Genomic DNA, 27,209 nt, shown 5'->3' with positions numbered 1-27,209 from the left:
CTCTTGAGGCTTCAAGAGTAAATGCAGAGAAGTGATCGGTCCGGTGGACGCTTCCTCTGTCCGGTCCGGTGAAATTGGAGCAGGAGTGTAAAGAGGACGCGAGATGATTTCCTACAATGGGGAAATTGTCCATCTGCGCTGTGAAGCGCCACCGGGAGAGTCCGAAAGCGTTTGGGTTCGATTCCGGCTCCGGCCTAACTGTGTGGAGTTTCTCCCTGTGCCCGTGTGGGTTTTCTCCGGGTACTCCGGTTTCCTTCCACATTCCAAAAAAACATGCATGATACGTTAATTGAACACTCTTAAATGCCCCTTGGTGTGATGGCGGCATGGTAGAGGTTTGATGTGGACCCAAATACGGAGAAACGAGGCAGGGGGTGGTTTAAACCAAAAAAGAATTGTTAACTATCCAAAAGTAAACTAAAAGCCAAACAAGGAACAAGAATAAACCAAAAAAAACATAGCATCATGGAAAACAAACAAACAAAAAAGGAAACAGTAAAAGCGACAGAAAATCCACTAAACTTGAGACAATGACCGGACAAGAACTGAAAGGAACCCGGCAACTAAATACCAAAAAAAAAAATTTGACGAGCCAACTCGGAACAGCTGGACACAAAGAGGGTGGAGGGTGCTGATTGGCTAAAAGCAGGTAATGTGACGACAAGCGCAGGCGGACACAATCCGTTTAACGAGACGGACAAAAAAAAACGCAAGGAAAACTTGAACCTAAACTCTGAACCAATAAAAACAGAAATTCATGACATTGTCGCATCCCGGCCGGATTGCTGTACTGCACTTTATTTTGGAGTCGGCCAGCCCGCCCTCAAGTGTCTCCAGTCGGTCCAAAACGCCGCTGGTCACCTTCACAATCCGGGACTCCTTGTACATTTTCGAGTTCATTCTATGATTCTTTTATTTGTCTTTCAATTGGTCTCGCCGCACCTGAGCTGTTGGAGCTCCTCCATCTCGATGCCCGTGCAGTCACGTCATCAATAAACGCCAGTTCCGTGGAAGACTTCAAGCATTCATAAAGATCATCTCAACCGATATCTCCGTTCTCTGTCCGGTTCCTTGAAGCTTTTCTACTCGTCAAGTGTTCCGCCATGCGTACCATCATTTTTTTTTTTTTTTACTTCTTGATAAGCCGACATAAAGCGCGTACGGTTATGCTTATATAAAGCAGCAATTGCTGTCGTGTATAAAGGCGGCTTAGGAGGCCTTTAATAAAGGTAGGTTTTACATGGCTTTCAGACGTTTTCTCGTAAAAAAAAAAAAAAAACTGATAGAGGTTGGTGAGTAATCCTGGCTTATGGGCTTGTAAAAACCGCCGTGTCCTCCTCTGACCACGACGATATGAGCGCCTATCGATGGAGCGTGTTTCACTTCCCGAGTAGCTTCCATTTTTTTTCTTTTCTCTTCCTGCCACTCATCATGTGTGATTATGTTTGATCGGGGAAGACGAAAAGGACCATTTGGATAACTCCTGAGTGTGCCCGCCGCCTTGAGATTGAGCCATTTACGAGGCGTCGATTCGTTCCACTTCTTGTCTGTGGTTGCCGCTGACAAGGTGGCTTATGCTGATGAACGCAGAACTTTTCTATCGGCTTTGTGAAGCTGTTGCGTGTAAATACAGACTATGTTGTAAAAATGACGCAGGTTGCGAATGTTGAAGCTGAGATGGTGGTTGGCGATGTTGCTTTTCTTGGTAAAGTCTGGCAACTGTTTTTCCTCGCAGATCTTGCGTGAAGGTCACGTCGGAAACAATAGCAGTGTGGTATTTTTGTTATTCGAGGTGTGTGTGTGTGTTTGTATCTGTCATTATATAGGAAGCAAGTATGAATGTGATGTGTGCATTTGTTTGATTGCGCGGACAACTTATTTTCATCTGCATTGTGATGAGACTGGCTCCCCTGGCGCAGCTCAACATTGCCACCCGGCGGTCAAACTGTAGAGCTGCATCTCTTCATGCATGCAGTCAAACATGAGTTGAAAGGTTTGGTCGCTTGTAATGTGCTGATCAATACGAACTATAGCACAACATTCACCGGTTCTGTTGCTACGTTTTATTGCCAATCTATGCAGCACAAATGCGCTTCTCGATAAAGAAGCGTGGCTGCAATTTGCTTGTAAATAGTTCACCTCCATCTGTTCAACGGGCAAACGACATCTTTGCTAAATGCGTTTGCACTACCGGGGCCTTAATCTTTTCTCGCAATCAAGGTCTCAGCGAGAGGCAGCGAACAATGTGAGGTTATTTCCATCCTGCTGTCATCAGGCCGTAATTAGCTGGCACGCTATTCAATGTCCTCACATTTCAGAATCCCTTTTTTTTTTTTTTTTTTCGGATCAATAGAGCTCTGCGGACGGCAGTGGCGCGAGGGGGGCCTTGATGCAGCTGAATGGTGGGGGGGCCATCAATCAAGCAGCTAAAAGGAGACGCTGGATGCTTTAGTTGGAGGTGGCCGCACGCTTCCAAGTGCAAAGGAGATCAATCAAATGAAGTATTAGGTCACAGAGGCAGTTTTATAACACGCCTTCGCTTGTTGGTCTTCACCGTATCGACCCACATGAAGGTGAAGACATTGTCACTGATCTTATTGTGCGCGTCGTACTCTATATAAATATACACGCAGTATATTTATATATAGCATCGACCTAGACTAACCTAATGAGTCATATTTGTGATATATGTGACGATGATAGTCACAAATACACCAACCCGTGCTACAGATCATGATGACATCAGCATTTCTTTTTATTCATCTGCAGTGACAGGCAGTAGACAATCACTGTTGCACAGACAACAAGAAGAGGGGAAGAAAAAAGACGTATTGGACTGAGGCAGTTGCAGAGGAACAGAAATACTCATTACAAACATTCTTCATCAAGGCAGTCGGAGCTTTTCAAGCTATTCACACAGGAAACAGCATACCAGATGTTCACAATATGGCACTCGCAGGCTGAAAATGTCTCTCTGCGGGAAAAAAAAAACAACAAAAAAAACGCTTCTTTTTTTATTTTTATTATTTATTTTTTTTTCACTGCACCGCTACAAGCACGGGGGAAGGTGTTCAGGGACATATGACACCAATGTAACATTGTTCACGGGCCACACACTTGCACAGGCCCCAAGGCAGACGTTTGGCACTCACGTTCCACTAACACGAACTGGCATGCCAATGGAGGTCAGTGGAGGTGCTGTTTGTTGCAAGTGATGCAGTAGCAGGGTACCACCACTGTGTGGCAGCACTCAATGTTATCCTGTGACTTCTCTTTGAGCTGTGAGGCAGCCGGGAAACTTTCAGACTTCAACATGCCTGCAAGGGAATGAGACATTAGAAAAGCTTTAGCAAATAAGTTAATACGGCGATGACCCCCCCCCCCACCCCCAACAACCCAATAATATATATTAAGAAAAGTAGCACTGCATTCTAAAAGTAGAAAAAGCAACCAGAAGAAATGTGGACTGAAAAAATTCTGAAATTATTAAGGAATGATATGGACGGTGACGGGATTGATGAATTATGTGGAATGATGTGAAACGGTATTAAATAAGGCAGAATGAGATTGGGAAATTTTTTTAATATTTTGAATTTTTGAATGAGTTGAATATTTTTGAATTACGAACCTAAGTGAAAAAAATTGTGGAACTGTGGGAAAACCATAAATTTTTGCAATGATCAAAAAAAATGGTGGGAATTTTCAGGATACCTTAAAGTTGGAATGGTGAGAATTGGTCGAGAAATGTTGAAGAAGAAGCAAGCACGTGGAAAAAGTGAAGAGGACAAAAAAAATGCAGCCAAACGGTGTACTCACACAAGAATAAACATACAATACAAGAGAATGCCTACAAAGGGGGCGTGGCCTAGTGACTGAAATCAGGACCCGGACTCCAGCTACATTGGGCGAGTTTTGTTATCGTCATCGCCTTGCTCATCGTCTGTGTTTTCATTCTGTGTTTGACAGTTTGTCGCATTCAATCAAATTATTTGGAAGTCGTCTCCTCACCTGTTATAGGTGAACATCAAATATGGCTTCTTCAACTGCCTCTAAATCCTCCTCTGCAATGACTGGGGAAAACAAAGAAGACAGAAGAAACATGAGGTTGATTGGTCTATCACATTTTTTTAAAAAAAGAAAAGAAAAAAAAAAAAGCAACAAATTGAGGCGCTTTTGTGTGTTTATCTTGTCACTTTGTTGTGGTGGCCCTGCAGTGGCGCTTAACCCGGCGACATAAAAGCCACCAGCTGCCGGTTGCCAGAGGCGGTGCAACACTTTAGCTGGCGTCAGATGAAAAAAAAATAAATAAAATGTTGCGCGTGTGTGTTGGCGGCGTCACCGCAGTGGGCCAATTCCATTTCCATTGCAAATGAATCGACATTGTTTTAAGGACGCTATCTTCCGAATGCACCATATGCTGAGAGGGAGACTCAAACGTTGCGGGTGGCCGTCGGCGTCGTGACATGAAAGGGCCGCGACGAAGCAGACGAGTTGCACATAAGCTCGGCGAGAATCCTCCCGAAAGGGTGACGGTTCCGCTCGTGACTTCATTTGAATAAGCTCACCGCGCCTCAAAAGATGATGCGGACGTCGTGTCTCGTCATCGGATGTTACTGATACGGACGACCGGTGGACGGATCGTCCGTATCACATCTAGTCGCCGTCGGTCACACGGAATCCTTGCATCTCCAAACCCCCGGCCCCCAAAAAAATGGGACGCCATTTTTAACGATTTTAATTGGTCAGTAATTTATCCAAATAAAATTTGGATTGAGTTTTGCAAATTTGATATTTTATTTAGTATGTTTTTGTACTTTATAACTTTACCCTATTTTGCCGATCCATCCTCCGGGCAAGACCTGGGCACCCTTCCGATATCATCCCTTCGTCCTTATTCATAAAAAGTACCATATTTTCCGGACTATAAGCCTCTACTTTTTTCCTCGATTTTGAACCATACGGCTAATACAACGATGCAGCTTTTCTGCGGATTTTTCTTTCACCACTAGGGGGCGCTCTATAGTTCAGAGAATACACTAAATAAATCTCGATTTTTTTTTTTTTCTCTTGGGTCTGATCTGTTTTAATCAGCTAAGTTGTTGCCGTGTTAAAAGGCACCGTCTTAATCTTCTTATTTACCTTTATGTGCATTCACACGACAAAATCGTGCTGTACATGCAGTGAACAACTCATTTTTTTCAACACAGAAAACTGCGGCTTATAGCTTGTATATCGGTTATTTATTTATTTTTTATATATTTTTTTTAATTTATTTTTTTATTGCGGCTTATATACAGGAGGTGCGTTTTATAATCCGGAAATTACGGTGTCCTCCGTCCCTGTCCTTTTAAAGTACTTCGGTCCGCACTTTTCAGCAATCCCCCCAAAGACCCCCCCACTTGACAAGAGGTAAGAACTCCTAAAATTGGTGGTGAGAGTCTGACAAGTCATGTGACTCAAATGCCCCACCGCCGCCTCTTTCCCCAAAAATCCTCTGGAATTGGTTTCATCATCAACCTGAACGGGAAAGGCGGTGGCGGAGGTCTTACCCGTGTTCTGGAGGTTGGGTGGAGGGTTGGCAGGTGGCGGGAAGCTGTAAGATCGGGCCTGGAGAGCAGGCGGCGTCTCGTGGCCGATGCTCTTGGTCCTCTTCCGGCACTCGACGGCCAGGCGGCTCCGACAGGCCTTGTGGCAGTTGACCCCGCAGGCTGAGTCCACAGAGGGAAGGGACGGCGGCAGGGAGCGGTGTCGGAGGAGGGGCGCCGAGGGGGCCGTTCGGAGGAGAGGCAGGGAAAGGCGGCGGCGGCGGCGGCGAGCGCGGGGAGTCGGAGGGGGCCAGAAAGATGGAGAGAGCGGGTCAGACAGAGGGACGGGCGCCAACGGCAGGAAGTTGCTGCGACACGCCATGCAGACACAAGAGCATTCGCACAAACACACGGCGAGGCCAACTGGGCCGGACAACAACTCGGCCAACCGCGGCGAGTCTGAACGATGGGGATGGACGTTTGAACATGTCTTCAATGGAACGTTAAAAGAATGATTCGGTGTTTAAGTTGACATCTGAATGTAACGAGAGACGGCGAAAGGTCACAAGAGGTTATTCATTCAAATTGTCGCCCGGTAGATGTCGCGAAAGAGCTCCGAGCGCAGGCAAAGCATGAAAATCGGATTCGTGTCATCTTGACACATGGAGAACTCATGTGGGCATGTTTGTGCATATTTGTCAATCGCATCGTCGCTTGATTTCCGAGTGGATCGACTTACCTTTACACTTGTAGCCTTGCTTGTAGAAGCCCCATATCTTCAAAAAAGAAGAACATCAAGAAAAATGTGAAGAGTTGATGACCTCTCTCAAAGCCGAGTTACATTATTCTTGACCAGATCCAAATTTTTGCAAGAGTTCTTGTTTTGGATCTTCTTAAGTTTTTAACGTGATGCAATGTGGACCTTGAAAATCTTAAAATTGACAAGTATTTCAAACGAGGCCTTGAAATAGTGAAAAATCCATCGATTAAAAAAAAAAAAAATGGCTGCCATTTTGTCTTGCAACTTTTGAGCCACAAAAAGCCGCTGGTGTTTGAGCAATATTCTACAAATATATTTTGTTTTCTCTATGACTTGCGCTCACTCACTGAGGACAACGAGGAACTCTAAACTTCCAGAGGGAGCGTTATTATCCGAAGTGAAGATGCAATTTCAAGAGGCAAAGGGTAGGCAAAGCTAGCTAGCTAACTTGGCCTCGTTTTAGCCAGTGGGGGAGGGGTGATATCTAAAAATAAATAAAATAATAAATAAATAAAATTAAAAGCAGTTCAAGGCAAAGTTTGGGCAACAAAAGGTTGACCGATGATTAAGGAAATCCCTCGGGTTGGAGTTGATCCGGAATTAATCTCAAAGTAGTAAACTGCAGCGGGGAACGAGCGCAAAAAACGAACGCGCATCGAAGCAGAACCCGAAGCGCGGCACGAGAAAGGAGCTCGACGGGACGGTCGGAGGACGTGGGCGGACGACATCAAGAGGGATGCCGGAGGGGAGGCGTCGGCGCACGCGGCGGGGGGAACAATGACATGAAAGCGAGATCACACGCGGCCCCCGGAACATCTGAGGAGGCAGAAAATATCCTGACCTCTTCACACACTTTGACAACACACACACACACACACACACACACACACACACACACACGCAGCGGGCAACAAAGTGAGGAGGGTTTGCTCTGCCTACACCGGCTGACCTTTAGTGTCTCTGCACACCATGAGACAAGACAAATCTTATTTTGGTCATCAATATTGCATGGTAAAAATTCCTCTCGGCACTTGTGCTTGAAAAAATTTTTTAAAAAAGTATTTTCAGCATGAACGCCTTTTATCTTTTCCTCGCAGGGACAACCGCAAAGTGCCATTTTGTTCCTCGGCTTCCGGAATTGTTTGTTGCAACAGACAGAAGATAAGATGTTCCCCTCAATTGTGTCCGCTCACCATCGGCGCCTGTATTTTTAGTGGCGTAGAAGTGCGCGGCCGCATGACATGACATGTCACACAACTCAAAAGTGGTTGCAGAAGATGTGACGTGTTGCAAGGGGTGATATTCTAGTTGGGGAATTTTAATTAGTTCATTTTAATTTGTTTTCGGGTTTGTTCATTTTAGTTTGAGTTTTTTCAAAAACATTTAGTTTTAGTTTTTAAAAATAAAGTTTTTGTTACATGTAATCAAGATGAAAAAAAAAAGTATTGGGCAGTGAAAATTCAACAAAAATATTTCAAAATATTTTGATAATGTCAGGTACAGCTTAACAGACTTTGAATGCGGATAAGCGTTGTGCAGAATGTTGCTTCTAAAGTTTAATGCAGGCATGCATTTATGCGCCCAAATTAAAGCTAGGATGTCTTGTTTGCCAAGTTGCCAACTTCCAAAGTTGAAAATTCCTGTTGACAAATATTAAACCTGGATGTATAGTGTACCATTTCTTTATAGACTATAAGCCGCTACTTTTTTTTCTCCATTTTGAACCACGCGGCTCATACAACGGTGGAGCTTTTCTGTGCATTCTTCTCTCACCACTGGGGGGCGCTCTATAGTTCAGAAAATACGCTAAATAAATCTCGATATTTTTTTTCTTGGGTCTGGCCATGCCGTTAATATCGAAAGAAATACTTGAAAAAAAATGTAAAATAAAAAAATCCACCCTTAAAGGCTCGTGTATTAAATGAATCGCCTAAGATGAAAATAAAGAACATTTTCTTTGCATTTATCGTTAGCGTTGTAAACGTAAAACGTAGTTTCAGTCCGTTTTCATTTTTCTAAATCATTTTTCTAATTTTATTTTATGAACGGACATATTTTTTCAATTTCAGTTTTAGTGATTTCGTTCATTTCTGTTTACTAAAATAACCTCGTCGTGAACACAGACGTGCAATCATTATCTCCGTTTGGCCAAAAAGGAAAGCCTGCAGACGAGGATGTGCTCGCTGACTTGTACTTGAGTCCTTATCTCGCCCCGCTTCTGTTTTGAGAAACGCAGTCAAATCCAAAATATGCCCTTTTATGATACAATGCTCGTTTTCTAGCCCACTCACATATACGGCAAATGTCAAGGGCCACACACACACACACACACACACACACACGCAATTATCTTTCTTTGCCGGGTTGAATAATTGGCCCTGAGCTGACCTGGCGGCAGATGAGCGTTTTTTTTTTGCGGCTCTATTACTGCGGCATGAGCCAGAGGAGCCTTTTGGAAACGGAGAACAAAGAAGCGAAAGGCGGAGACGCCAGCTCACAAAGAATGATTTTGAATCAACAATTTCTTACAAAGTGCTCGCAGAAGGTGGGCTTGACGTAGGTGGCCTCGGCAAAAGTGTGGATGAAGCCCATCTTGCAGTTGAGAAGCGAGCTGGCCCTCATGAAGTAGTCGATCATCTCGTCTCGGCTGATTTTGCCGTCCCTGCGGACGGAGGATACCGCTCGGATTAGCGCAATTCGGTTTCCGTCCGCTGGCGGCCAACCGACGAACGGCACTCACTGGTTTTTGTCCAGTTCTCCGAACTTGCTGAGGTAGGGAAAGTTATTCCTGATGGCCTCAAACTCATCCCGGGATATGTGGCCGTCGCCGTCCGTGTCGAAGTTCTTGAAGACAGACTGCGTGGGGCGTGACGGTTGCAAGAGTTGATGAACCAAAAGAAGAAGCGCAGTGATTGGCAATTTCGGATTACCTCCACCATCTTCTCGATGTGCTTCTTGATGACTGTCGGGTCAGCGTTGGGCTTCACCGACACGGCCCATTCGTCGATCACGGTGGACTTGGGATCAGGACCTGGAGCGGGGTTGGCGTTCTGCTCCAAACACAAACATTGCGGTGACTTTTCCTCGCTCTGGAAGCGCAAGTGTCGTTTCAGACTTTTGCTTACGGCTGCCTTGCGAGGTTCCCTCTGCAAAGACATTTGGTAGATTTCTTCCTCCGTGTAATACTGGTCCAGAGACACCTGTGAACATCTCTGCTTATTAGAAACTGATTAAGTAAGAGTGTGTTTTTTTTATTGCCTGTGTTCTGCATTTCAAGTAGGGCTGAACAATTTATTGTTTTGGGAGAGGAATCTCGATCTCCAACGACAGGTTTGAGATTTCAAAGCTGATTTTTTTTTAATGGGCGCTTGTGCCCCAGGTTCACGAAGCACGTCACGCTCGCTGATTTAAAAAAAACATTTTTTAAAAAACGTCGCGCAGTCACCCGTAGTGCCGGAAGTTGTTTATTTCCCGGCTGTTAAAATGCTAACCGCCAAGCTAGCTTGCGCCGCAGCCGTCCGAACTTTATTTGTTCTCTACGCAAGTCCGCGCACAGCAGCACAGACGAGCTGCGTGATGCGAATCATCTCCTCTGTGCTGACAAATTAACAACCCCGCTCACAAGTAGCGTTTTAACGGAGGAGGTGAACGAGGAGTCGCTAAACTTGCTAATCGTTAAAGTTAAATACAGAGTCGGGAAAGACCTAAAATACGTGCTTAGGTGTCCAGTAGACTTTTAACACAAGTTTGGTTCGAACCGTGTTAGGGTGGAGAGCCAGCATCTATGAACAGAAATGTTGAATTTCAATTTATACGTCTCCAGACATAAAATAATGTCGGCTACGTTAGCAATTTCGCAGACGCTCTCAGACCAGAACACGGAAACGGATGACGTCATCATGACGAAGCAGTTCGATGTCAAACGTATTTTAAATATTTATATTTCTATTTTGCACCACTGAGTCTCAAAATGATATCTTTGAATCAATTTTGCTTTGCTATGGGACAATGATTTTATTGACATAAAATCTGACATTTATGTACAAAGAACATTAGTAACACAAAATGTAACATTTTGGGGTTTAGAAAATGCGCTTTCATATACACCATTACACATAAATACTAAATTATACTTGACGGCAAGTCGTTTTTAAAGAACTGTCCCCCTCACAAAACCTATTTAGTGTCCTTGCATTATTACAGTAATTGCTTTCTCGTTAGAATGACATTTTTGTAAATGTCACTGGACATGGTGAAGAAAATTGCAAATTAAATCAAAATTGCAATATCTGTCAGAAAAATCGCAATACAACTAAAATCGTTCCGCCCTAATTTGCAGCACCCACCGTCAACAAGTTCAGCAGATCCGTGTTGGCGTCCACGTTGGGTGGCGTGTTCTGTATCATTGCCAGTTCCTGCAAGATGACGTAGAGCTGCTGGCTTTTGGCCAGGTTGACCCGCGTCTTCCCCTTGTCGGTCCAGTCCGGCAGCGCCACGTGCACGGCGATCAGATCCTTCAGGTGCACACCCAGGATGGGAAATCGGAAGCCGACGCTTTCAGAGAAGCGCTTGCGGTACTGGCTGTAGTTGCCGCATGACGTCACCAACTCGATGAGACTGTTAAAAACCTGTTCCAAAGCGAGCGGCGTCGTCATCTCGTGACGCCCAGCAAAGCAAAATCATTGCCGCTTTCAAATCGGCGCACCTTGTTGGTTTCGGCACTGACGTGCGCCTGCGTGTCCTTGAGGCGCGAGATGGAGCTGTTGCTGAGACCGCCCACCACGGCCATCAGTGTGTTGAAGTTCTGCAGCTGCAGGAGTTTCTGTTGAGCAGAAAAATTGAAACAATGCGTGAACGCAGTGGCGGGCCGTGAATTGCACAGTGAAGTCGCTCTTAGTCCGACTTGAATAAATCCCCCTCATATTGCCATCATTTATGACACCTCGGCTGGACAAATAATATACAGAAACACACTTTCACAGTACTGAGTGTTGGACGACCTAGCTTCTCTTGAAAGGTCCGTCTTAAAAATGGCCGCACAAGTGTAACTGCAATTAAATCCACACTTTTCCTCCTTCAGCCATTATTTAAAAAAAACAAGAATATATTTTAGATTTTCAAACGGTCGCCAGTTACGACTTTCGGGTGTGTTTATTCCGCATAGCGCTGCCCCCTCACGCGTGAGTATCCAATCACAAAACGCGTTTATCACCTTCAACGTAAGGCCAGCGAGAAGGCCTTATTGTCACCAACTCGTGATCTGATTGGCTATCGCAACTGTCTATCAACTGTTAAAGCCCCCTTGAGACACAGAAGAGACACCCGCACGATTTTAACTGAAGGCCTCGGCAAATGGATATTGTGAAATCTGCCTAGCAACACGAGCTAGCTAAATTCTGATTGGATAAAAACTCTCACCGAAAAATACAACACTAGGATATAATATGACATCGATGTTTAGAATCTGATCTTGATTTCTTGATTATAGGCCAGTAGAGAAGGCCTCGCAGGCCTTGACCGCCCACCACTGTGAGAATTTAGTTTCTTCAATAAAAGGGATGCAAAAGACTAATTAGACGCTGGCAGGTTGACATACACCCGCCCCCAAAAACAAAAAGCTTCAGCTTAAACCGGGTGGCATCAAAGTTGTATCGAGTTGTGAATGGTCCTCCGCGGGGACCCGCGCTGCCCTTCAGCCTGCGTGGCGTCACCCCGCAAAATCAATCTGATCGCAGCTGTGTGGGAGTGCCGCCTGAGGGGTGCAACTCATTCAGGTCGCCCGTTTGCAATCAACTGCGTAAAACAGGACGGAAGCAGTCCGGTGCTTGGTGAGCAACGACTCAAACGTGTCCCGCTCGTGGATTGAAAGGGAGATTCGACCAAACTCCCTTCCTGTCGGCGACAAATGAAATGAGTCGTCACGTGACCGACAATCGCAGTTTGTGGGGGGGGGGGGGGTGTAAGACTCCGAAAAATATTCAGGCTGTCGTCTGCCTCCTGTTCAAATGAAATGGATTCCAGCTTCATTTTCGTCCCAGTGTGATCTCCACCAAATGTGGTCGGGCCATTTCAACTGGAATTGCTCTGAACCGAACGCGGGAGACCTCGCGGTCGCGCGCATTCCAATCGTGAAACATCGTTAACGTCTGACGAAGAGGAAGACATAAAGCAAGAAGAGCGGCTGGCCAGATGAGACGACTCGATAGCATCGGCTGGAGCAACGTCGCTGACAGCAAAGCGGGGGGGATGGGGGGGGGGGGGCTGTTGGCTGAAAGGACGACGAAGTTGCACCTTTTAAGCAGCACCGTTTAAGGAAATAAAAGGGCAGCAGGATGGGAATGTCGGCGACAGGCGGCGCCCTGACCGGTCGATGACTCAGATGATTTAGGATGGGGGTAGAAAAGGACAGTGGTGGGTGGTCAAGGCCTTCAAGACCTTCTCTGCTGGCCTTAATAATTATTGTTAGGATTATTTCCCAGGGCGGCACGATGGACGACTGGTTAGCACAACGGCCTCACAGTGCGGAGGTCGTGGGTTCGATTCCGGCTCCGGCCTCACAGTGTGGAGTGTACATGATCTCCCCGTGCCTGCGTGGGTTTCCTCCCACATTCCAAAAACATGCACGGCAGGTTGATTGGACACTCTAAATTGCCCCGAGGTATGAGTGTGAGCGCGGATGCTTGTTCGTCTCCGTGTGCCCTGCAATTGGCCGGCGACCACTTCAGGGTGTCCCCCGCCTACTGCCCAAAGATAGCTGGGAGAGGCTCCAGGGCCCCCCACAAAGCCGTACAGATAATGGATGGATGGATTACATCTCAATGTTGGAATTTTAAGGTGAGTGTTTTTTATCCAATCAGAATTCAGCTAGCTTGTGTTGCCAGGCAGATTTCATCATACCACAATTCGTCTGAACCTTCATATCCAACCGTGCGGACGTCGGTGCTGTGTGAGTGAACGGGCTCTTCGTGTTGATTGACAGTTGCGATAGCCAATCAGATCACGGGATGGAGAAAGTGCGGCCTTCTCGGAGCCCTCACAAAGGCATTTTATTTCCCTTGCCGTGGTGTCACGGAGGATGCGATCCTGAGGGGGATTGATTGAAATCGGACGAAGCAGGACTTCACTGAAGGTCGACGTGTGAAATGCACGGCCCGCCATGGCAAAAGGAGAACGAACGGATGAAGCCAAAGACGGACCTGCGCAACTCTGATAAAGTGCGAGATGACCGAGGCTCTCTGAGGCGCCGTGGGCTTGCTGAGCACCATGAGCTGGATCCACTGCGAGACGCTGTTGAAGAGCGTGATGAAGCGTTCCAGCACGGGGTTGTCCACCGTGCAGCCGTGCATCACGAAGCTGTGGTAATCCTGAAACTGCAAACACCGACCGCGACCGAAATCAATCCCGAGCCAAGGGCGCAAAACGACCTCGTGATGAAGGGCCGACTGACCAAAATCTTGCAGAAGGATTTGTACTCCAAGTAGGTCAGGTGCTCAGCCAGCTCGCAGGAGTCCAGGTGGTCGAAGAGCAAGGACATTTTTCGCTTTTTGGAGACGGACGGGACACGCTGCGTCACCTGACGCTTCCATTCATAAGACGGCCTAACAAAGACAAAAGATTGGAAGTCAAACTCGAGAGAGCGGAAATGTTGCTTCATCTATTCCAAGCTCATCTTTAAGAACAATTACGAATTTGACGAGGCAAGAACGCTAAGAGAAAAGCAGAACCCGTTCCGCGGGCCCACAATTTTGATGACTAAGGCCGGAATGGTGCGGAGATCGCGGCCGGGGGACGGGGGGCTGACTTTTAAAAAAAGGGTCAAGTCGCCGGCCGGACGGAAAATTTTCGGCGCTTACACGCTCTCGATGTCAATGAGCTGGCTCTGGCGCTCATTGCCCTCGGTGCTCAGGAGGTCCTTAAAGCCCTTCATCTGCTCGGCCAGCTCCGGGTTCAGATCGAACTCGGCGGGAAACTCCGAGATCCAATACCTGTCCGGCGTGAACACAGTGTGACCCTTTTTTTTTTTTTTTGCAAAGACAGCGATTCCGGTGAATGAAAAACTTTTGATTACTTGACAAGGTGGCATATTCGGCTTCGCCGCTCTGCCGTGCAGCCCTCCTCTTGACATCTGACAAAAGTGTCAAGGAGAAGCCGTCAACCCCAAAAGCGTTGAAGCTTTCTCGATATTTTGATGCCCACTTCCGAAGAAAACAAAAGGATACTTGTGCACCAACTTGGCAGCCATGTCCGTCGATGGGATGTACCAAGGATGCATCATGAGGAACATACGCACCAGGGAAGGATCCACCAACAAACCCTTCTCATCTAAAAAAAAAAAAAAAAACACAACCAGAAAGGAATTTTTTGAATGTTCACAACAAAGTCAATCAAGAAAGAACTAAAATGACAAACCAAAAGCTCGGATGCACGCCTCCACCAAGTCGTCCACCGTGGACGACTGCTCACACGTGGCGGGCTCCATAATTGTCCCTCCAGAAGGCTCGCGTGCTGACTCGCGCTAGAAAAAAAAAAAAAAAAAGAGTTGAAATGACTTTGGATGTGCAAGGTGAGAAGAGTTTGGGATTTTTTGTGGTTTTGACTTTTGTTTTTTAAATTCATCGCGTTTTTTTTTTTTGTTAATTCGCTTTTAGTTTCACTATTACCGTCATTTCTTGACTCACCCGCCACTTCATAAGGTCAAATGTTAAAAAAATTATGCCTTGAGATAAGAGTGACCACGCTCGTACCCCGAAAACACATCTCAAATCATCTTTCGTCATTGAAATGAAAGGAAATGCCGTTAATCTGTTCAATCATGTGATGATATCGTACTTCATAAATCTGCAAAAAAATAAAAATATTTACCATATTTTACGGGCTATAAGCCGCAGTTTGTGTGTTTGCAAAAATGAGTTGTTTCCTGCATGTACATAACAATCTTTGTACAGTGAATGCACATCAAGGTACATAAGCAGACTGTTAAAACAGTGCCTTTAAACACAGCAACAAACAAAACAGTCTCAAAGGGAAAAAAATAATAAATTGAGATTTATTTAGCGTATTTTCTGCTTATAGTCTGGAAAATATGGTACTTTTGTTTATTTGTTTTTTTTGTTTTTTTTAAATGAATGCAGTATTTGTCAAGTGTGAGATGGAAAAAAAAGTCACAAAGTGTTGTCCAGGAAAATGAACTACAATTCTGAAGGGACCTTCCTTCTTTTGTTCGGACGTACAAATTTTCAATATAATTATAGTTAGTTTTATAAACATAAGACGTAGTTAAAGTTGGTTTTTGGTTGTATTTTTTAAGCCTTTTCATATTTATTGGACTTCATGAACGAGAATACTTTTTGGAATTTTCGTCATTTTTTGTTAACTTCAACAACCTTGTTTTCGTGACCATTTTCACAAGATCGACCTCATTGCGGCTCATCGAGAAAAACCGATAGCCACCGGAGCCACTGACAGGAAACCACAGTCTATCATCGTGTCGCTCCAATGCAGCTGCGGTACACAACACAAGCCGTCATACATCGCATCAACAAACGTGCACATCGCCATGCGGCAACACAAAGTTGGGGAAATTGCTCCAGGTCAGCTACGCAAGTCCGACAAGCATAAGAAGACGGAACCACAGCGACCACAAGCACAACGGCAGTCGTCAATATCCACTTTTTGTTTTCGTGAGGCGTCAACGCAACGACAACCTCGGCCTCTGCACGTGTGGCGCAATGAAGGTTTCTACTTCCACTGTGCAATCTCTGCCGCAGAGCAGTGGGCGGACACACTCAATTACAGGCTTCATCGGCTCCCGGCCTCGCGCACGTATAGGCGTGCGCGCCTCTGCGGGCAAATCGTTTTTATCTGATAAGAGGCAACAAAATTCATATACGCCAGTGAGTTATTCAACAGACTCCTAGGCAGCCGATTGTTCTTTTTTTTAAAGATGGTTCGGTTCAGGCATGTTCCCAAAAAGCCAAAAATAAGGGGGTGGGATTGATGATGAATGGATTTAGCAACTGGAAATCAATCATTCAGCAGTATTATGTAATTATGTTGTGCATGAAAATATTGTCCCAATGTTGTTTTTTTCCAAGTGAATAAAAAAGGAAATGTAAAAAGTGTTTCCCGTAGTCCTGGAAGTCATTTATTTTGCTGTGTTTGAATGCTAGCTGCCAAGCTAGCTTGCGCCGCAGCTGCACGGACTTTATTTGAACTAAATACAAGTCCGTGCCCAGCAGCAACGAGCTGCGGAACAGCGTGATGCAGACCATCTCCTCCGTGGTGAGAAATAAACATCCCCGCTAATAAGTAGCTTTTTAACCGGGGGGAGGCGAACGAGGAGTCGTGCTAATCGCTAAAGTGAAAGACAGAGTTGAAAGACTCAAAATAAGTGCTTTGGTGTACAGTCGACTTTTAACAGAAGTCAGGCTGGAACCACGTTAGGGCGGAGAGCTAGCAGCTAGGAACAGAATTGTTGCATTTCAATCAATACGTCTCGAAAGACAAACTAAGACGATGGCTACGTTAGCAATTTAGCAGACGCTCTCCGACCGGAACACGTGAACGGATGACGTCATCACGACGAAGAGGTTCAATGTCAAGTGTATCGTAAATATTTATATTCTCATCAATAATATTTGCAACACAGAGTACTGAGTTTTGAGATCTACACAATAATAGGTCTCAAATTGATATGTTTTAATTAATTTAGCTTTGCTAAGGGGCAATGATTTTATTGACAATCTGACTTTTATGTACAAAGAATATGTACATTAGTACGAAATGTCAAACATTTTGGGGTTTAAATATATGGGGTTTCATATACACAAATCCACATAAACACAAAAATAATACTTGAAGGCAAGTCGTTTTTTAAAAACTTGAGAAAGATCCCCCCCCCTCACATATCCTCTTTAGTGTCTTTGCATTTTTACAGTCATAGTTTTTATTGTCAGAATGTAATTTTCTGTCACATTTGTAAACGTCACTGGAAATTGGGAAGCAAATGGCAAATTAAATTTAAATCTCAATACAATTTTTTTCCTAAAATTGTTCAGCATGCTGAGCCTCAGCGGTCAGGTCATTTTTACAATAATTAACGTGGGCTGAAATTTGGCAACAATTCCACAGAACAAGCTGTCCTAAAAAAAACACTCGCACTGTTTCCTCTTTGTCTCCATTTCATATATTTGCCCTCGACCGTGCCACGGCGCACACACTGGGGGGGCATTTTGTGTCATGCGTGGTTGCCTGGCGACGGCAAGTCAAGCCCTTCGATCCGGAGCCAGATTATTGCGAGCGGCGGGATGGGGAGGAAAGGCAGCTTGACACGTTCTGTTCTGACTGTGCGCCATCTGCGACGTGGCTGGAAAATGTCACTTCACCTCTGGTTCGCTTCCTTTCCCCGAAAATACTTTTCGATCGGTTTGCATTCGGGCAACTATGACAAACTGGCGTTGATTCCCGACTCATCGTGGCTCATTTCCATGCGCGTAAATAAACACCTTGAGCCATTCAGGCTGAATTTGTTGGCCTCCAATTGGGATGTTGATTTGCTCGCTAGTGTTGGGTCATTCAGGAATGATTCGTTCAAAAAGAGCGACTCTTTTCAGTGAACGTGAGTGAATGAATCACTTCCTCAAGTGATTCGGTCTTTTCTCAGTTCGTATTGTCATTCATTGCAATCGACCAATCAGCAGCCAGCGTCATATGGAGGACGGATTTTACTGAAAATACTGCCACGGTATTGGCGTTCACGGAAGCAGAGGGATCGTTTCACGTTCAGGAACGATTCAGTGAAAGTAATTGATGTCATTTCCTGTTCATGAACGATTCAGTGAGTGAACGTGATGTCATTTCCAGCGACGAATCTTTTGAACGAATCTTTTGAATGATTCTTTTGAACGATTCTTTTGAACGATTCTTTTTCATGAACTGATTATAATGATTCATTTCACTTTAAAGAACGGTCATGCCCATTACTCCTGCTCGTAGATGTCGAATGACGAAGACCTGGCCTGGTGAGTGACGTGGGGGTCAGCAAGTGAGGACGTATAAACAGTTGGCTCTTTACGTTAATTGCTAATTACGTTTAAGGTATTTATTTTTTTGGGCCGTTCTACAATTCCGTTCAACGAGCAGCGATAGGCGACATTCAACGAGAACCTGATGTTTACTTAAACGGAGATCTGTGACTCCGCGTATCCATCAGAAAATTTTGTTCTCGCCTTCAAATCCAAAAGTGCAAAGCCTGTCACAATGCGCTGCTAACGATGAATCGCTCGGCGCCGCTTTTTGTTTTCCGCTTCCTGCACAAATTTCTCTCCTTTAACCCGATGTGAGCGTTTGCTCCACAACAAACACAGGAAAGGTGTGTCCCTGTGTGCTGTGACCGTGTGTGTGTGTGTGTGTGTGTGTGTGTGTGTTGACACACTTAGAATGGATGCAATGTAAAGACTTGCCTTCTCGCTTCCTCTTTTTGATCACACAACTTCCTTTGTGAAACTTTGACTGACTGCAATGGGAGTTTAAGAACAAACATGAAAACTTTTTTTTTTTTACTCATGTCAAGATTTCACTGATCTGCTTGCTTTGCAATGCTCAAGACATAAAAGTCACTTCCTGTTTTTGCTGGCATCCACAAATTCCTCATACAGATGTGAGCGGAAATGTTCGTTGTTGCCTTTTTTTTTTTGGGACATCCATTCCGATTTATGGATCCCAGGTGAATTGCAAAGCGGCTTTGCTTATCTTAGTTCCTCTGCTTCCTCACTCGTTTTTTTAACTCTTGTTGTCATCGCACAGAGAGTTCAATCTCTGAATGACCTGGGAAGTGTTTTTTTTGTGTGTTTTTTTTAACGTGGCGTGCACATCTAACGCTGCAATTTTATGTTGATCTGCATGTAAGAAGCTAAGAAACTGTTGAACTGCACTTCATTTCCAGTAAAACAAAAAACTACATTTGTGACATTATTTTGTAGACTTTGCCCAACGTCAAATTTGATCAAAGTTTGTTGCCGTTTTTTTCTCCATCCGTCATTCTGGGCTACTTATTTAGTTTTGTTTGAATTCTCAGTTTCATTTCGCCCTAACCCACCTGTTTCAGCTCGACTTTGGTTCCTGTTTATCTTCTCTAACATTATAAAGCGAGCCGACCGCAAACCCGACAATTGCCAGGCTTCGTACTTTCACATCGCTCAAAGTGAGACTTTTCGGAGTTGACTGAACTTCCATCCTTGCAGCAATTAGCCACATCCTTCTCGAGCACGACTCGATTTTGTGGCCCCTCGGCTTCCCCCTCGCCCACTTTTTTTTTTTTTTTTGTTTCCCTCGCCTTGTGAACGCTGAGGAGGCGCAGTGCCTTGATAAAGCGATTCCACAGCATGTGTGGCCTTTCGTCCAAAGGCGGAATGAAAGGAAAAGGCCCCACAAGGTCAAGGAATGAGCAGATTGCTTCGTCCTCCTCGAATATTTTTGGCCGCACTTCATCAATGGAGCCAATTAGGGCACGAGCACCTGATAAGTGCGACGCGGATGCAGGTGGAGGCGAGTCGGAGGCGTTTAATGTTAATATCAAAAGTGGACTCAAGTAATTGCACTGCAGGAAGACAAAAAAAGACGAGTGGCGAGATCTGAGAAATGGAAATGCTTAATTAAACGCATTTGGGATGGAGTTAAACATCTTTGTCAGTTCGCATGCAGTCTGATGAAATCTAGCCTCGTTTTACTCATAAACATTCCTACAGCATCTTGTTAATAAAATGCAGAAATAGGGTCTTTTTATTTTTTTGTGCCTTCTGACATCTGCTAAGACTTTAAGACTGCAGATTAGTGCCTAAATCCCACTGCTCGGACTCCAAGAAACCACACGTGCAGCCACTTGTGAGTAAAGATGTCGCAAGGGGAATAAACATCAAGCCTGCCTGGCACGAAAATGTGCTTTGAGGTCAAAACATCTGCAGCCTGCTTCACGCGGCGGTCATGCAAGTGATGGCGAATAAGTTCGAAGGGAAATTGCAAACACATTCAAGTCACTTTAACACATTCCGTCTATTTTTGGGCCGAGCATTCCTCCATGCTCTCGAGTATACGTGGGAATGTCAATGTGTTTACCACCAGTTGGGCTTCTGTGCGGCAGCGGCAACACACCAATCAAGCTGGCTGTTGCGATAAATGCAGCACGACTGCTTGATAAATGAACCATTGGCATTCACGAGACACCGCGGCGGGTGCCTATTAAACCCGCAATTTCTTCCCACTATCATGCTGCAGCTTCAATTCGGTAAATCGCCGTCTTGACACTTTACAGTGCGCTTGAAAGACTAAAGTGGCATTTAGAAGTAAGAAAAGAAAGCCGCACAGTTCTTACCTTTAGAGGAGGACGGTTCCCATTGCCGAAGCAGCTGCTGTCCCTTGGCGCAAAAAAAAAAAAAAGCAGCCAGTTATCCACGAGAATGCGTGTCGGTGGTTGGAGTCATCTGGTCAGCATGCCAGGTCCTCTCCTCCAGCTGTGTGCGTCTGACATTGCAGCTCCGCGGTCCCGCCTCTTGGTGGCGTCACGGCAACACCGGACGCTGAGCGGCCTCTGCGTGCTTGTGCGTCACGTGCGGCCGTCAAGCTCGTCAACTGCAAAAATGTGAATCTGCCCTCACCAAAATACACGCCTACATCCCACAAAGAAGCACACTGAAGTCGAAATGCAGGCTGACTTGTTTTTCAAACGCTCCTTTTGGAGAGTTCTAACATTTCCGATTTCCATTGAATGTAGCATGCCAAAGTCCGCCCATCACCAGAAAGTGAAAGAAGACTTGAAACCTCCTGCCAGCGCAAGGTAGGTATTTCTTAATTTGGACAATTTATATAACGCGACCCGAGACGACTTTGAACTTGTGAGGTGTAAAACTACAACATAATGGCTTCGTGTTTATTGATTTAGTTTTATTTTTTTCAGAATGGCCAGCCAGGAAGTGGCGGGTTTGCTGGAGAAATGCCTGAGGGCAGCGGCAGCTCAAAGCTCCACAAAACCTACCGAGGCCGAGAGACACAACTACTGCAGTGTCAAAGGTCTGACACAAGAGGGCGCTGTTGCATCACAGCCAAAACTGATTTCGTGCGCGTCCTCATGTTGCAGATTCCCTTTGCGTGGAGCTGGCTCTGCTTCTGCAGGAGGCCGTGGAAATGAGGTGGCCCTTTGTGCCCGAGAAGTGGCAGTACAAGCAGGCCATCGGCCCCGATGACAAGAGCAACTTGAGCGAGCTCATCAGTCAGCATCTACATCAGCTCCTGGTAATAATAATAATAATAATAATAAATGTTATTTGCAATCGGCGCACATTGTGACAGTGCTGACTGAAAATGGTGAAAACGTAGTGGTCCCCAACCACCGGGGCGCGGCCCGGTACTGGTCCACGGGCCTCTTTGGACTGGGCTGCTGGTTTATTTAATATTTGAGAGTAAAAATATCTTATTTTGAAAGGTGGAGTGGCGTTTGACCCGTGATCCGCACAGGTCGGTAACGATCCGTGGAATCGCTGGTGAAAAATAAAATGTGATCACATGAAGGCAACATGATTAGTCGGCAATCACAATAATAGCAGCAGAAGAAGTTGAAACCGCACACGGATCACGTAAATCGCATGTACGGGAGCATTTTAGCAACTTGAGGTGAAACCAGTCCTCAAATGAATGAGAAAGGATGTCGCAGAGACCCAACGGAGACGTCTCCACAGTCACAAACAGAAGTAGTCCTCGTGACGTTTACCGCGACTCTTTGGCGACCCGGCTAGTCTCCGGAAGAATTCACGGAGACGTCTTCGCAACCAGTTGTGATTAGAACGCCAACTGGTGAGACAGACTCTTGACTCCGCCCACGTTTGCTGTGTCATCAGAATGTTCTGGAGGCCGCCATTGTGGCCCGGGAAGCGCACACGGCGCTCGCGGTGATCTTTTTGGTGGACCGTTTCCTCTACTGGACCGACGAGTCGGGGCATTTGTTGAAGATCGGCAAGCTGCTTCACAAACGCTACCCAGGCGTCCCCGTGGCCCCTCAGTTGGTCGTACGACAGGCGCGGGTGTACCTCAACTCAGGTGAAATGAGACGCGCGGCTGTGCTCGGTTTAACGATGCCGAATAATCGCAATCGTCATCTCGCCTTCAGGCAAACTGCAGAAGGCAGAGTTCATCCTGAGCCATCTCATCATCAACAGCGGCACCACAGGTGAATGCGCGTTGAACGTCTTCGAACGCAGCGCCCCGTAAACTGAATAAATGTGGTTCCTCTTCTTTTGACAGGATGTTGGGAGTACCATTCGGAAAGCGACCGTGCTCTCGTGCAGGCCGTTAGCCTGCAAGTGCGTGGAATGGTTTTGCAAAAACTAGGTCGGATTTGTTTTGCTCTGCTGCGCTTCGTTCACATTTTGACATTTCTGCGCTGTTGATGTGCTCGCAGGCCTTTGGTTGGAAGCGGCACAGCTCATCTGGGCGTCTCTGGTTGGATACTACTCGCTGCCTCAGCCGGATAAAAAGGTGACAGCGGTCGGTCCCTTTTGTGGGTTTTGCAGTGGCGGGCCGTGCATTTTACGCGTAGGCCTTCAGTCAAGTCCGACTTAAATAAATTCCACTCATATTACGATCAACACAGCTGGAGAAATAATATCCAGAAAGACACTAAGGCACTACTGAGTGAGTGTTGGACGACCTAGCCTCTCTCGAAAGGTGCGTCTTGAAAACGGCCTCGCAAGTGTATCTGCAATTAAATCCACACTTTTCCCTCCTTTGGCCGTTGTGGTCCTAAAAAGCAAAAAAAAACATTTTAGATTTTCGAATGGTGGCCAGTTACGACTTTCGGGTGTGTTGATTCCGCATAGCGCTGCCCCCTCACAATCGCAAGCCACGTTCACTCGTGATCTGATCGGCTATCGCAACTGTCGATCAAATGTAAAAGGCCCCTTGAGACACAGAAGAGACGCCCGCACGTTTGTGTCTGAAGGCCTCGGACGAATCGTGCGTGCTAGTGGTATCGTCAAATCTGCCTGGCAACAGAAGCGAGCTGAATTCTGATTGGACACTCGGATATAATATGACATAATGTGAAGAATAGGATCATTTTTTATCTTGATTTTGTTTGGCCTTGACCGCCCAGGGTATCGGGACCTCTCTTGGCATCCTCGCCAACATACTGCTGTCCATGAACGATGACGACTTCCATGCTTTTAAGACCACCCCAGACATTGATTTAGTGAGTGAAACTCCGGACTGTTGTTGTTTTGTTTTTTTGGTGGGGAGGAATTGAAGTTGTTTATTTGTCTTGATGCGCAGTCTTTGCTCGGCGACGCAACGCATCGTCTTCTGTCGGCAGCCAAGGCAGCCAAAATGGCGGTGGTCTACAGCCAGTACACGTCGCTTTATGTGCTCACCAACGTGGTACGATTTGATTTTCACAAACGACGCGGGTGAACTTCACGCCCACTGAGTCTTCTGTTTGCAGACAGCTCAAGGGAGCTGCTTGTTGTCGTACAGTTTCTCCGTGGCGTGCCCCCCCGCGCAGAGGACGTTGTTCCTCCTGCAAGCCAAGGAGGCGTTTGAAGTGGGCCTCCTCACCAAAGCGGAAGGCGACGCGGTCGCCAGCAAGCAGGAGCTGCACACCTTCATCAAGGCAGCTCATTCGCTGGTTGTGACGCGCAAATGGCTCGACGGGCCCTCCGAGGCCGTGACGCGGGCGACGCGGGATTGCCAAGAAGCCTCGGCTCGATTTTACGATTACTGCCGAGCGGACGGCGACGGCAGAGGCGGCTTTTGCGCTGAAATCATGCGACTGGTGGCTCGGGTCAAGCTGAAGTTGCACGTGGAGCCGTTGGTCAATTCCGACGGCCGCTCTTTTATCCCGGATAGCTTCCGAAGCACGAACGACATGTCGGTCGGTTTCACGTCGGATGGCTTCAAAAGGGTTCTGCTGAGGTTTCAGAAGTATCACATGTCGCTGTGCAGGACCACAGATGCCAAGTGTAAAGCCGGGAAGGAGGATGCGGACGGAGCGGGGATCTGCATCACGGCACTCGGGACCACGGCGGATCTTCTCAACACCGAATGCACCGCGGACGACCGGAAAGCCGTTTCTCGACTGCCGGGCCTCGGCGGAAGTGCCGCGGGTCCAAACAGCCTCGGTTCTTCCTGGAAGAAGCTCTCCTTGACAAGTTGTGGGTCGGGGAGCCGCGCCGTTGCCGGTCCTCCCATCGTCACACCGGAAAGACCGGCGACCCGCTTCTCCTCCAGATCTGACAAGTTTGAAATAGTCGAAGCCGATTTACCAACGGCGGGTTCTGACGCCCCCGATGATGACGACCGCGGGCCGATGGACCCGTCAGGAGACGGACTACCGCCATCCTTATCCCAGCTGATCCTCAGATCAAGTTCCCTGAGCAAGAGTTTTGGCTCCAAGTCGTCATGGGAAAACATTCTCGCCAGCCCGAGATCGTACACATCCGCGGGAAGCCGTCGGAGCACTAAATCGTCCGAGTCGAGCGGGAGCTTCTTTCTCATGAGAACGCAAGATTGCCAAGCTAGCGATTCGGAGTATGACCCCGCTTCCGAGTGGGAATTATTAGTCCCGCCCAAACCGCCGGAGACCCCGAAAGTAGACGATTGTCACACCACTGAACCCTCGACGGAAGATTCTCATGGGACACGGGAAGATTTTGTTCCTGGTCCTGAAATGTTGAACCCTCGTTGCGACAGCTGCCTCAAGGGAAACACTCTGGCTCGTGTTGATCCGGAGAGGCAGTACTCCTTGTCCCAGGAGGACTACCGCAGCCTCCTGGCTGGCGTTTGTCACCAATGTCTGCTGAACAGACTGAGCAACAACAAGGAGAAGTTCAAACTCAAGCAGTACGGCAAAGCTCACAGTAAGTTTGAAGTCCGGAATTCAGCCGTTTTTGGTTTGGTTGTTTTTTTCAGTTCATGCTATCCGACTATCTCCTCTGCCAGATGCTCTTCATTTAAAATTCTCCAAAGCTTCGGGACTTTGGACCGCGAGGGAGACTTGTGCTTATATTGGCGAGTCAATGGGCTTGCACGGCACCCACAGAACCGCCATCTGGGTCCAGTTCTTACATCAGGAAGAAAGGCTGAGCAGGTGCGGCGAGAAAACAAAAGATGGGTCGTGTCCGAAATGAATTCTGACTTGGTGCCAAATTTCTCAGTTACGTCGGGAAGGACTACCGGAAGCCGACGCAGATCCAGTTTCACCTGCGAGATGTGGTGAGACAAATGACGGCCCAGTATTACGTGACAGAATTCAACAAGCGGCTCTACGACAAGGACGTCATGGCCCAGATGTTCTTCCTGCCCTCGGAGGCGCTGCTGGTAAGCGCAAATCGCACGTCAGGCCAAACGACATGCATTCACGTCTGTGAGCGGTGCGCAGATTTTGGACGGCGACGTCATCTCGGGATGCATCACGGTGGAGCCCTACATGCTCGGCCGATTTGTCAAACTCACCAACAACGTCAAAAAGAAGAACGACGCTCTGCCCGCCACGGAATACGGCCTGGCTTTCGGACATTTCACCTACCTGCACTCCAACTGCCAGGACGTCGTCGTGGACTTGCAAGGTGTGTGTGTGTGTGTGTGTGTTAGCAGTTGTGAACTTTGAACCTGACAAATAAATTTGCTGTCCGCCACAGGGTGGGTGACGGCCAACGGCAAAGGGCTGACTTACCTCACCGACCCCCAGATACACTCCACCAGAACCCCCCGCGGGCCTTCCAACCTGGCGCACAGCGGGATCGCTTCCTTCCTGCGAGAGCAACATGGACCGGTGTGCAACAGCGTTTGCTGTCTCCTCGACCTGCCGCCAGTGCCAAAACTGGCACCGTGATGCATCAGGAATTCAATTGTTGCTTCTGAGGCTGGAATCAAAAGAAATGGCCAGAACAGTTTACTCAAACGTGCGCTTGTCGGGCAGGTTATCCGACAATTCTATTTATGGGGCTCATCCGGGTTTACTTGATTTTGGTGATAAACCGATAATCGGCAGGGCTGATTATCGAGGCCAATGTTTGTTATTGGCTTTCTGCCTTATTTTTAACTTTTAAGGCTGATAAATTAAACGCTGGCTTATTTTGGCCCGCTGCATCACACATCACTCTCTCTCTCTCTCTCTTTGCTGTGCTCGTAACCCTGCCTGCAGAAACAGATTGTTCCTTGTAGCAGCCAATCAGTAGTAAGCTGCCTGTTTGCTTTTTCACATCGAGTCACACGCACTACGGGAGAGGTCACGCAAGCATAGAAAGGAAAGACTTTGCATAAATTTGAATGAATGTCAGTCTACTACAACTCACAACTAATAAAAAACTATTTGCCGTCGTAAACTTTGAAGAAATCCAACTGAGCCTGGGAGCTCCGTGCACTTTTTGTTGCGGTCGAACTGGTTTGAGCCGGCAGGAACGTCCCGGCTGCCGCAACCCGATGTGACCTGAATACTTGTTCCGTGTACTGCGCAACACACACGCCAGTCGTCATGTGATTTGTTTATCAGTGATGATTGACCTCGTTGTCAACGTGTCACGCATCCTGCTCGTCGCGTGATTTCCAGATAATAAAATGGAGACTCCGACCTGCATGGCTCAACCAGAAAAACATCAAAGGTGTTGTCGTGAAAAAAAAAAAAATCCGACATCCTTTTCCACCCTAACGCAGGGGTGGGCAAACTTTTTGGATTGGCGGGCCACAATGGGTTCTAAAATTTGACAGAGGGGCCGGACTAGGAGCAGATGGACGGAGTGTTTTGGTCACCTCACCTCATCGGAGAAAAAAAAAAACACATTTAATTTTAAATGAAAGTGGAAAAAAAGCATTACAACAATATATATGTCTTTGAAAAAACACACTATTTAGAAAATAAAACATTAACAAAGTTTACTCATTTC

The 27,209-nt window shown here is 46.6% G+C and overlaps 2 protein-coding genes across 3 annotated transcripts; one reads left to right on the top strand and one right to left on the bottom strand.

The window, feature by feature from the left end:
* Positions 1–2,731: 2,731 nt before the first annotated feature.
* On the bottom strand, positions 2,732–21,702 carry LOC148339127 (RAS guanyl-releasing protein 2-like). Its single transcript, XM_088292918.1, has 17 exons — positions 20,654–21,702; positions 14,695–14,800; positions 14,505–14,607; positions 14,354–14,410; positions 14,139–14,270; positions 13,733–13,883; positions 13,482–13,655; positions 10,991–11,107; positions 10,632–10,913; positions 9,411–9,485; positions 9,216–9,335; positions 9,026–9,141; positions 8,815–8,947; positions 6,265–6,301; positions 5,550–5,708; positions 4,009–4,070; positions 2,732–3,317 (listed from the first exon to the last, which is right to left on the bottom strand). The coding sequence occupies exons 2-16, from the start codon at positions 14,762–14,764 to the stop codon at positions 4,012–4,014; spliced, it is 1,785 nt and encodes a 594-aa protein (XP_088149044.1). The 5' UTR covers positions 14,765–14,800; positions 20,654–21,702; the 3' UTR covers positions 2,732–3,317; positions 4,009–4,011.
* alpk1 (alpha kinase 1) lies at positions 20,745–27,167 on the top strand. 2 transcript variants are annotated; one of them, XM_088292915.1, is made up of 15 exons: positions 20,747–20,920; positions 21,053–21,115; positions 21,236–21,348; positions 21,416–21,570; positions 22,173–22,371; positions 22,442–22,501; positions 22,576–22,662; positions 22,733–22,809; positions 23,426–23,521; positions 23,602–23,706; positions 23,771–25,184; positions 25,267–25,414; positions 25,482–25,644; positions 25,706–25,892; positions 25,965–27,167. In XM_088292915.1, the coding sequence occupies exons 1-15, from the start codon at positions 20,772–20,774 to the stop codon at positions 26,156–26,158; spliced, it is 3,210 nt and encodes a 1,069-aa protein (XP_088149041.1). In that variant the 5' UTR covers positions 20,747–20,771; the 3' UTR covers positions 26,159–27,167. The 2 variants fall into 2 exon arrangements, with proteins under 2 accessions (XP_088149040.1, XP_088149041.1); XM_088292914.1 differs by having other exon boundaries at positions 20,745–20,920; positions 25,482–25,892.
* Positions 27,168–27,209: the final 42 nt, after the last annotated feature.

The sequence above is a fragment of the Idiotropiscis lumnitzeri genome, chromosome 4 (assembly GCF_059441095.1).
Source record: "Idiotropiscis lumnitzeri isolate Australia: NSW breed Sydney's pygmy pipehorse chromosome 4, RoL_Ilum_1.0, whole genome shotgun sequence".
Taxonomy (NCBI): Eukaryota; Metazoa; Chordata; class Actinopteri; order Syngnathiformes; family Syngnathidae; genus Idiotropiscis; species Idiotropiscis lumnitzeri.
Note: the sequence above shows the minus strand (reverse complement) of the source record. Positions and strands in the feature narration are given on the sequence as shown.